The 12,074-nt window shown below is 47.9% G+C and overlaps 1 protein-coding gene across 1 annotated transcript; it reads left to right on the forward strand.

The window, feature by feature from the left end:
* Positions 1 to 137: 137 nt before the first annotated feature.
* Positions 138 to 8,457, forward strand: LOC306738034 (beta-1,3-galactosyltransferase 1-like; the record flags this gene model as incomplete). The annotated part of the gene is made up of 2 exons (XM_079219864.1): positions 138 to 169; positions 7,341 to 8,457. 2 exons carry the CDS (start codon positions 138 to 140, stop codon positions 8,455 to 8,457), a joined length of 1,149 nt encoding a protein of 382 aa, XP_079075990.1.
* Positions 8,458 to 12,074: the final 3,617 nt, after the last annotated feature.

The raw sequence follows: 12,074 nt of genomic DNA on the forward strand, positions 1-12,074 counted from the left end.
ACCTTCCTCTCCCTCCCCCTCCCCCTCCTCCTCCCACCACGCGTACTCTTAGTCCATGAAGTTATGGGCTCGTCCTTGTGGAGTCTGGTCCATGGCCCAGGCGCAGTGCGGGCAGAGGAAGACCCGGTCTCGGACTCATGGAGGACTCAGGTGTGAGCCGGCTGCACAGGTGAGCCCCGACCCTCCCGCAGCGCGCAGGAGACCGTCACGTGGTCCGCTCGGTCCTCCAGCTGACGGTTTACAGACAGATACAACATTAGAATAATAATCAAAAGGTTTATATAGAGAATGATGTTTGTTTAAAAACACGTTTCATCCGGTGCGTGTTTTACGCGCGGAGATGCGCACCGGATCACTCGCCACCCGGTCTCTGGTCCAGGTCTCTGGTCCAGGTCTCTGGTCCAGGTCTCTGGCCTCTAGTCTCTGGTCCAGGTCTCTGGTCTCTAGTCTCTGGTCCAGGTCTCTGGCCTCTAGTCTCTGGTCCAGGTCTCTGGCCTCTAGTCTCTGGTCCAGGTCTCTGGTCCAGGTCTCTGGTCTCTAGTCTCTGGTCTCTAGTCTCTGGTCCAGGTCTCTAGTCTCTGGTCTCTGGTCCAGGTCTCTAGTCTCTGGTCTCTGGTCCAGGTCTCTAGTCTCTGGTCTCTGGTCCAGGTCTCTGGTCTCTGGTCTCTGGTCCAGGTCTCTGGTCTCTGGTCCTGGTCTCTGGTCTCTGGTCCAGGTCTCTGGTCTCTGGTCTCTGGTCCTGGTCTCTGGTCTCTGGTCTCTGGCCTCTGGCCTCTGGTCTCTGGTCTCTGGCCTATGGCCTCTGGTCTCTGGTCCAGGTCTCTGGTCTTTGGTCTACCTGGTTATGAGACGTCTCGAGGCTTCTGGATGCTGTCTGTCTGTCTGTGGTTCTGTCTGTGGTTCTGTCTGTGGTTCTGTCGGTGGTTCTGCCTGTCGGTGCATTAGAGGGAACTGGACTTCATGGTTTTCATTCAAAGTTACTTAAAGACTCAACACTATTTATTTATTTATTTATTTTCACCACCTCCCAAGCACATATTTAAACCAGTAAATCATCTACATCTGGGGTCAAACTCATTTTCAACCCGATTATTGATTATTCAAGTGTAAACATATTGTACATGCATTTATATAAATGTAAAAATATAAGTAAGCAAATGTCTCTGTTATTACAACATAAATCCATTTCATTTAGGGTTAAGAAATACACCTTTCTCTATCAAAGATCAAACTTAAAGAGAAATAAAAAAGGGGTCAAACGCACGTTATTACATTCACTTGTTCAAAGCTTTTTTGTCACAGTTGAGAAGGAAATAACTGGTACAACAAATAGTTGTGAGCTGCTAAGAACAGGTGTAGCATGGGGCCCACCTGCTCACATACCTGTATGTGGTCTGGGGCACACCTGTTCACATACCTGTATGTGGTCTGGGGCACACCTGTTCACATACCTGTATGTGGTCTGAGGTACACCTGTTCACATACCTGTATGCGGTCTGGGACACACCTGCTCACATACCTGTATGTGGTCTGAGGTACACCTGTTCACATACCTGTATGTGGTCTGGGACACACCTGTTGACATACCTGTATGTGGTCTGGGACACACCTGCTCACATACCTGTATGTGGTCTGGGGCACACCTGTTCACATACCTGTATGTGGTCTGGGACACACCTGTTGACATACCTGTATGTGGTCTGGGACACACCTGCTCACATACCTGTATGTGGTCTGGGGCACACCTGTTCACATACCTGTATGTGGTCTGGGGCACACCTGTTCACATACCTGTATGTGGTCTGGGACACACCTGTTCACATACCTGTATGTGGTCTGAGGTACACCTGTTCACATACCTGTATGTGGTCTGGGACACACCTGTTCACATACCTGTATGTGGTCTGGGACACACCTGTTCACATACCTGTATGTGGTCTGAGGTACACCTGTTCACATACCTGTATGTGGTCTGAGGTACACCTGTTCACATACCTGTATGTGGTCTGAGGTACACCTGTTCACATACCTGTATGTGGTCTGGGACACACCTGCTCACATACCTGTATGTGGTCTGAGGTACACCTGTTCACATACCTGTATGTGGTCTGGGACACACCTGTTGACATACCTGTATGTGGTCTGGGACACACCTGCTCACATACCTGTATGTGGTCTGAGGTACACCTGTTCACATACCTGTATGTGGTCTGGGACACACCTGTTGACATACCTGTATGTGGTCTGGGACACACCTGCTCACATACCTGTATGTGGTCTGGAGCACACCTGTTCACATACCTGTATGTGGTCTGGGGCTCACCTGTTCACATACCTGTATGTGGTCTGGGACACACCTGTTCACATACCTGTATGTGGTCTGAGGTACACCTGTTCACATACCTGTATGTGGTCTGGGACACACCTGTTCACATACCTGTATGTGGTCTGGGACACACCTGTTCACATACCTGTATGTGGTCTGAGGTACACCTGTTCACATACCTGTATGTGGTCTGGGACACACCTGTTCACATACTTGTATGTGGTCTGAGGTACACCTGTTCACATACCTGTATGTGGTCTGGGACACACCTGCTCACATACCTGTATGTGGTCTGAGGTACACCTGTTCACATACCTGTATGTGGTCTGGGACACACCTGTTGACATACCTGTATGTGGTCTGAGGTACACCTGCTCACATACCTGTATGTGGTCTGAGGTACACCTGTTCACATACCTGTATGTGGTCTGGGACACACCTGTTGACATACCTGTATGTGGTCTGGGACACACCTGTTGACATACCTGTATGTGGTCTGGGACACACCTGTTGACATACCTGTATGTGGTCTGGGACACACCTGTTGACATACCTGTATGTGGTCTGGGACACACCTGTTGACATACCTGTATGTGGTCTGGGACACACCTGTTCACATACCTGTATGTGGTCTGGGACACACCTGTTCACATACCTGTATGTGGTCTGGGACACACCTGTTCACATACCTGTATGTGGTCTGGGACACACCTGCTCACATACCTGTATGTGGTCTGGGGCACACCTGTTCACATACCTGTATGTGGTCTGGGGCTCACCTGTTCACATACCTGTATGTGGTCTGGGGCTCACCTGCTCACATTGTGTTCCCTCCTCACTGACACTTCCTCATTACACAGAAGACTTACCGGTTTCTCTCCTTGAAGCACAAACATGTCTTTGCTTTCTCATCTTCTTTAAATGTTCTTCCCTCTGCGTCGATCTTTCTCTTCTTGGACATTTTGGGATTATTTGTAAATCTTTTCAAATTACTCACTTGTCTTTTAGTTAAACCGCGATATGGAAACACTGCTTTCTCGCGGTAGGATGCCGGTCATTCGCAGGTCACAAAATCGTCTTGCATTGTGGGAGATGTAGTCACTGTACACTGTAAAGCAGCATAGACTTTAACTTTATGCCTTTCAGGCTGTCGAGGGCCACTTCAAATGATTTGGCCCGCAGGCCTTGAGTTTGACACCTATGATCTAAATTATAAAAGTTATATTTCCAATGAAACACACAAATCAAATCAAAGATTGTGTTTTCATTAATAAAATAGTGTTAATGAAGTGTAACAATAATCTGTTAGGAAGTTAAACATCATAATACATCTCTAATATCTATTTTATATTCATGTGAAAACATCTGGATTCATTCTAGTTCATCACCAACACTACATTTTACTAGATTACACCTGAACGCACCATGAGCATGTTATCATTTACCTTCAGCCAGTACTCATGTTCACTGAGCAGAGCCTGAACGCACCATGAGAAGTTATCACTGCAGTGTTTCCCCTAGGTTTACAGCTTCAGACACAAACACTTCAAGCAGTGGTTCTCTGACTTGTTCTGTGAAGCCAGTGAAGTTTATTCTGAAAAGACGCTGCTCTGCGTCTCAAGGAGCGTCGGGTTTGAGCAACAAAACCACCGGCTGGGTTTCAGAAGACATCTCGGTTTGGGGTTAGAACCCTAGAGGCGGAGGTCCGAGTGAAAGTCCTGAGTTAGTTTGAGCTGCGGGAGGTTTGGCTCTCAATTAGTCGGTTATTCCCCAAACGGAAGTGCATTCCTTCCTTCAAACCATCCAAACCAACAAATAATCCAGCAAGATGAAGTCACATGTTCTTCGTGTGGTGTGCGTTTGTGACGATGGAGGCCGTCGTGCACCTCGTCAAGGGGTCAAGGTCCACCGACTAAACGCCGCTGGGAGACGAACAAATAAGGAAGTGAAGACGCTTTGTGTCTCACATCCTTTATCTGAGCTTTTGTTCAACGCCGATCGGGCCCCCGTAGGGTCGTACTTCCTGTACGAGCTCACATCATCATGACTTCCTGTACGAGCTCACATCATCATGATGACTTCCTGTACGAGCTCACATCATCATGATGACTTCCTGTACGAGCTCACATCATCATGATGACTTCCTGTACGAGCTCACATCATCATGATGACTTCCTGTACGAGCTCACATCATCATGACTTCCTGTACGAGCTCACATCATCATCATGACTTCCTGTATGAGCTCACATCATCATGACTTCCTGTACGAGCTCACATCATGATGACTTCCTGTACGAGCTCACATCATCATCATGACTTCCTGTACGAGCTCACATCATCATCATGACTTCCTGTACGAGCTCACATCATCATCATGACTTCCTGTACGAGCTCACATCATCATGATGACTTCCTGTACGAGCTCACATCATCATGACTTCCTGTAGGAGCTCACATCATCATCATGACTTCCTGTACGAGCTCACATCATCATCATGACTTCCTGTACGAGCTCACATCATCATGATGACTTCCTGTACGAGCTCACATCATCATGACTTCCTGTAGGAGCTCACATCATCATCATGACTTCCTGTACGAGCTCACATCATCATCATGACTTCCTGTACGAGCTCACATCATCATCATGACTTCCTGTACGAGCTCACATCATCATCATGACTTCCTGTATGAGCTCACATCATGATGACTTCCTGTACGAGCTCACATCATCATGATGACTTCCTGTACGAGCTCACATCATCATGATGACTTCCTGTACGAGCTCACATCATCATGACTTCCTGTACGAGCTCACATCATCATGATGACTTCCTGTACGAGCGCTATCGATTCTGCCGACAAGGAATGATTTATTTACGAGCGCTTCTCGAGCCGTTCATTGAACACCACACGCCCAGCCAAGCATTGACCGTCTCACAGACTGGATCACAGACTGGATCACAGACTGGATCACAGACTGGATCACAGTCATGAGCTTTTTTGCGAGTGGTACATGTTTGTACAGTGTCTGCGATGCCGAGAACATCGGGAAAGCCGCTGCATGCCGCGCTGTTCATAAAGTTTATTTAGCGCTTAAGAAACGTATGTATGTGTTCATTACATTTCCTGGCACATTGTTACGTCCTCCTTTTTATTCTAGGGGATAAGGGGCACGAACACATGTCAGCCAAAGAATAAGTGAAAGAAAGTCAAAAGTAGGAGTAACTTTTTAAACAAGATTTACTAACACTGCTTGTTGGTTAAGAAAACAAAACAACAAAAGGTTCTCTATGAGGTGGAGAGTCATTGGGACAGTTTGTGGTCGTGCCAAACAAATAGAAATCAAGAAAACAAAACTAGGCCTGGCTCTCTACCTCTGGAAATAAAACAAACAAAATGGCTTCTCAAACTTCTCTAAAAAGTATTGACTAAAACAGGTCCAGAGGGAGCACCGACCAATAACCTAATGTTTGTAGACACAAAGGACCTACGTGTTTGCACACATGTACAGGGTACCCCAATTTCATGGAGAGAGGTCGTCCTGAAACCACAAGGTAGCCGGTTCATACCCTGGACTCCCCATAGTTTGCATGTTGAAGTGTCCTTGAGCAAAACACTGAATCAGAATCAGAAACCGTTTATTAGCCAGGAATGTTTACACAAACAAAGAATGTTTCTAGGCGGAAGGTGCGTACATTAGACATGAGATGAGACAAACAACGATCAACAATCAACGACAACAACAGTGCAATGATATTAAATCAAGTATAAGATGAAGTGCTCAGATAAACAGATAACGTTAATGTACGTGTGTTGAAGTGACGTGTGTTTAAGTTAAAGTTAAGTGTATGTTAAGTGGCATGAGTGTTTAAATATGAAGTGTGCAGGGGAGTGACTGGTAAGTGTAATCGCAGCAGAAAGCAGCATTTAACAAAAACAACAAGAAACAATGAGCACCAACACACCGAGGCTGCCATGCGGCGCCGTCTTTGTAGAGCAACTGAACCCCCAGTTTCTCCCCGGGCGCTTCACAGTAGCACACTGCTCCTAAATTACTAAGGACGGGTAAATTCAGAGAATAATTTCCCCACTGTGGGATTAATAAATGATTCTTAAAAATGTAAATTGTAAAATCCGCATCTCCCGCGGCGGCGTGATGGGACCTGCGGGCTCCCGTAGTCCTCATCCGGGTTTAAAATGCGCTGCTTCCTTTTTGCATCAGCTCGTATACAGACAAATATAATGAGTCACAGGTCAAACAATAATGACGTCACAGCATCCTTCTGTTGAGAGCCGAGTGCTCGTCAGGCAGCTGGTCAATAAATAAAGTTTAAACATGCAGAATATGTCAAATATTGTTTTTTGTTCACGCCCTAAGGGCCTACTTAAAAGATTACGATGCAAATGTAAATAAGACCGTTTATATCTACATAGGGAGCTGGACGCCATGTTTCTACAGGAGCCCAGGGAGGACAAACCAAACCCCGGCTCTAGAGAGGGACAGGGTCTCTGTAATCTCTGAACTACTGCCGGCTGTAGCTCATGGTGAGAGTGGTCGTTCTGAAACCACAAGGTTCACGGTTCTATCCCTGGTCTCCCCATAGTTTGTATGTCCAAGTGTCGTTGAGCAAGACTCTGAACCCCAGTTGCTCCCTGGGTGCCTCTGTGGGACTAATAAGTGATATAAAATAAATAAAAAATAGCTGACATGAGGCTCACTAGACACAGTGAATACAGCAGCAGTAGTGGTAATGTCAGCCGTGATGGATGATGGACGTAGGACACGGAGGTAGAGGAGGAGCGTCTCGGGGGCGAGCATCTTCATCCCAATGACCGTCCAACCACCCGAGAGAAGACTGCAGAGCTTCACTTGAGAACCATCATGTTTTTAAGTTTTCTTTTAGTATGGCAGTATTCCGGTGATGTTCGTCTGCAGCCATGAGACTCCTCTGCAGCGCTCCACTTCCTGTCTCCCACCAGCTTTAACTTTGACCTTTCTTGTCCTTTCAGACCGCTTGCTAAGAGCCTGTGTCGCCAGAAGAGGCCTTTATTCTCCTGGTTCCTGTTCCTGCTCGGTCTGGTGTTCCTGGTCTGGTGTTGCATCCTGTCCAGCAGCTCTCTGTCCCAGTGGGAGAGCTCTTCCCTGCACGAGTACTACCACAGGTTCCTCAACCAAACCAGTCGGGTTAATCTACCTCCTCCGTATCGTGTCCATCCAAAACACAGACTCGGACCAACGAAAATGCATGAAACCACCGAAAGCCCCACTGTGCCGCCGACCGTGCCTCCTACAAGTGCTCAGTTCCATCAGGCCTACCCACGCAACTACCACTTCATCATGGATCACCAAGAGGTATGCAAGACCGAGGTTCCTTTCCTGGTCCTGATGGTTCCAGTGGCACCAAAAAACCTGGCGGCTCGGGACGCCATCCGGCAGACGTGGGGCAAAGACGGCGTGGTTCAGGGCCAGGCGGTGCTCACTTTGTTCATGCTGGGCCTCTCTGGGGGAGCTGACGTCCAAGAGGAGCTCAGACAGGAGAACCTCCAGCACCGCGACTTGATCCAGAGCGACTTCATGGACACGTACCTCAACCTGACCATCAAAACCATGGTGATCATGGACTGGCTGGCCACTCGCTGCACGTCGGCCGCGTACGCCATGAAGATCGACTCGGACATGTTCCTGAACGTCGACAATTTAGTGGCCATGCTCCAGAAGCCGGACATCCCCAAGGCGAACTACCTGACGGGGATGCTCATGTGGAACAGGCCGGTCATCCGTTCAAAGAACTCCAAGTGGTACGTCCCCGAGGAGACTTACCCGGATGCCCAATACCCGACCTACGCTCTGGGCATGGGGTACATCTTCTCCAACGACCTTCCAGAGAAATTTCTGGAGGCCTCAAAATCCATCAAGGCCTTCAACATCGAGGATGCTTACATCGGGATGTGCATGAAGAAGCTGGGACTTGCGCTGGTGTCTCCGCCGAATCCCTCCCAGTTCAGGGCCTACAACCAACAATACGACCGCTGTGAATACTCCAAGATCATCACCTACATTCTTGGGACTTCAGAAGAGTTGGTGAAATACTGGAACGACTTGAAGAAGCCAGGACCACCTTGTTAGGACAATGATGTGGGTGGAAGGGTGGCACGGATTTCTACTCTACTGGTTTATGATGAAATACAGCTTTGAGGTCACTGAGGTAGACAAGTTGAAGGTCTCAGAACAATTGCACTATAGAAATGGTCAAGAGAAGACATTTATTTGTATGTATGTGTGTGTGGTTAAAACTATTTTGTTTAGTTGCAAACAAACAAAAAACGAAAGTGAGGAAATATTTATCTGTGGGAGTGTAATTAAAGGAGCCCTTAGGAGCTTTTGATCACCAGCTTGCGGTTTGTTTGTCTACTTGTACCTGCAGGTCCACTGGATCCACACTAACCACAGGGAGTAATGGTGCACAACAAAGGAGCTCCACATTTTCCTTTATCATTATCCATCAGTGTGTAGAGTAACACAGTAACTTGGGTGGCGGTTACGCTATTTTAAGTGTTGATGGAGCGGCTACAATGTTAGCATAAGCGACTGTCTCAGTGGTTAGCATGCCCGTCTTTCAATCAGAGGATCGGTGGTTTGAGCCCCGGCTCCGCTAGTCTATGTCGATGTGTCCTTGAGCAAGACACTTAACCCCGAATTGCTTCCCGTTGCTTTGTCTACGCTGTAAATAAAAAATGTAAGTCGCTTTGGATAAAAGCGTCAGCTAAATGAAATGTAATCTAATGTAAAAGCATAGCTTAGCACTAATCGAGCCAGCAAAAAAATAAAAAATTATAATATTAAATTGTACAAATTGTCAATATTTGTGTTTTTGAGCTATGGAATGTACCCAGTAATATTTTTAAAATAGGATATTTGCACCAAATATATGCTTTTCCTGCTTGTCCTCTCTGCTAGTGCACGTCTCTGCTGCTAGTGCACGTCTCTGCTGCTAGTGCATGGTCTTTGCTGCTAGTGCACGTCTCTGCTGCTAGTGCATGGTCTTTGCTGCTAGTGCACGTCTCTGCTGCTAGTGCATGGTCTTTGCTGCTAGTGCACGTCTCTGATGCTAGTGCACGTCTCTGCTGCTAGTGCACGTCGTGGGGCTAGATCCATTCTGCCCAAGGAAGACGGGTCTAATACGCAGTTTAGCCAATCACTGATTAAAGATATAAATGGCAGCGCCATTTTAACGTCATGACAATAGAACATCCCAGCACTAGCGCTACTCTTCCAAGAAGATTCAACCCAACGAGATCAAATCTCTCCTCCAAGACCCGTTTGAGAGAAGAACTTTGGCGGAATCACTGCTGGTGAAATAACTGTCCACTGCTACGTGTCACTGCTACGTGTCACTGCTACGTGTCACTGTTACGTGTCACTGCTACGTGTCACTGCTACGTGTCCGCTGCTATGTGTCACTGCTACGTGTCACTGTTACGTGTCACTGCTACGTGTCACTGCTACGTGTCCGCTGCTACGTGTCACTGCTACGCGTCACTGCTACGTGTCACTGCTACGTGTCACTGTTACGTGTCCGCTGCTACGTGTCACTGCTACATGTTCGCTGCTACGTGTCACTGCTACGTGTCACTGCTACGTGTCCGCTGCTATTTGTCTGCTGCTACGTGTCACTGCTACGTGTTCGCTGCTACGTGTCACTGCTACATGTCCACTGCTACGTGTCACTGCTACGTGTCACTGCTACGTGTCACTGTTACGTGTCACTGCTACGTGTCACTGCTACGTGTCCGCTGCTATGTGTCACTGCTACGTGTCACTGTTACGTGTCACTGCTACGTGTCACTGCTACGTGTCCGCTGCTACGTGTCACTGCTACGCGTCACTGCTACGTGTCACTGCTACGTGTCACTGTTACGTGTCCGCTGCTACGTGTCACTGCTACATGTTCGCTGCTACGTGTCACTGCTACGTGTCACTGCTACGTGTCCGCTGCTATTTGTCCGCTGCTACGTGTCACTGCTACGTGTTCGCTGCTACGTGTCACTGCTACATGTCCACTGCTACGTGTCACTGCTACGTGTCACTGCTACCTGTCCGCTGCTATTTGTCCGCTGCTACGTGTCACTGCTACGTGTCCGCTGCTATTTGTCCGCTGCTACGTGTCCGCTGCTACGTGTCCGCTGCTATTTGTCCGCTGCTACGTGTCCGCTGCTACGTGTCCGCTGCTACGTGTCACTGCTATTTGTCCGCTGCTATTTGTCCGCTGCTATTTGTCCACTGCTACGTGTCCGCTGCTACGTGTCACTGCTATTTGTCCGCTGCTATTTGTCCACTGCTACGTGTCCGCTGCTACGTGTCGCTGCTACGTGTCACTGCTACGTGTCCGCTGCTACGTGTCACTGCTACGTGTCACTGCTACGTGTCCGCTGCTACGTGTCACTGCTACGTGTCACTGCTACATGTCCGCTGCTATTTGTCCGCTGCTACGTGTCACTGCTACGTGTCACTGTTACCTGTCCGCTGCTACGTGTCACTGCTACGTGTCACTGCTACGTGTCACTGCTACCTGTCCGCTGCTATTTGTCCGCTGCTACGTGTCACTGCTACGTGTCACTGCTACGTGTCACTGCTACCTGTCCGCTGCTATTTGTCCGCTGCTACGTGTCACTGCTACGTGTCACTGCTACCTGTCCGCTGCTATTTGTCCGCTGCTACGTGTGACTGCTACGTGTCACTGCTACGTGTCACTGCTACCTGTCCGCTGCTATTTGTCCACTGCTACCTGTCCGCTGCTATTTGTCCACTGCTACGTGTCCGCTGCTATGTGTCGCTGCTACGTGTCACTGCTACGTGTCCGCTGCTACGTGTCACTGCTACGTGTCACTGCTACGTGTCCGCTGCTACGTGTCACTGCTACGTGTCACTGCTACATGTCCGCTGCTATTTGTCCGCTGCTACGTGTCACTGCTACGTGTCACTGTTACCTGTCCGCTGCTACGTGTCACTGCTACGTGTCACTGCTACCTGTCCGCTGCTATTTGTCCGCTGCTACGTGTCACTGCTACGTGTCACTGCTACGTGTCACTGCTACCTGTCCGCTGCTATTTGTCCGCTGCTACGTGTCACTGCTACGTGTCACTGCTACGTGTCACTGCTACGTGTATTAGCTGATCCTCATCATGCAGCACGCCTCCCCAAATGTGGACGTGCTCTTCAACCAGCTGCAGAAGAGGAATATCGACCCTGTCTTCATTAAAGGACTTGTCCAGAGGTTCACAGACAGCATTCTAAATATCATGTAAGTGTTTTACCTGCGTTAAGCTAAGCTAACTGGTTTCCTGTAAGATTAAATGCTTTTATTTTTAAGGTGGCTCGCGATGATTTAAAGGAAGTCGCAATGTGTCAAAAGCTACTGAAAATATGGTCCATTTTGTACACAAATTAGAAACGGTAACTCTGTGGAAGAGGCACACGGTCAGTTAAAGTTGTAATAACTGTGTATGTTTTAAGGAAGTGTGTGTGTGTGTGTGTGTGTGTGTGTGTGTGTGTGTGCTATTAATGCAAACTAGGAGTAAGCAAACATAATTATCGTTATGTGCCTTTGACCACAGCTCTTACGTTGGTTTTGTGAATTTATCAATACATTTGAAATCATCAGTCATAGTCAGGACTATCTTTCGGAGAGGTATGCGACATGAGATATATATATATATATATATATATATATATATATATATATA

This window comes from Taurulus bubalis (genome assembly GCF_910589615.1).
Source record: "Taurulus bubalis genome assembly, chromosome: 6".
NCBI lineage: Eukaryota > Metazoa > Chordata > Actinopteri > Perciformes > Cottidae > Taurulus > Taurulus bubalis.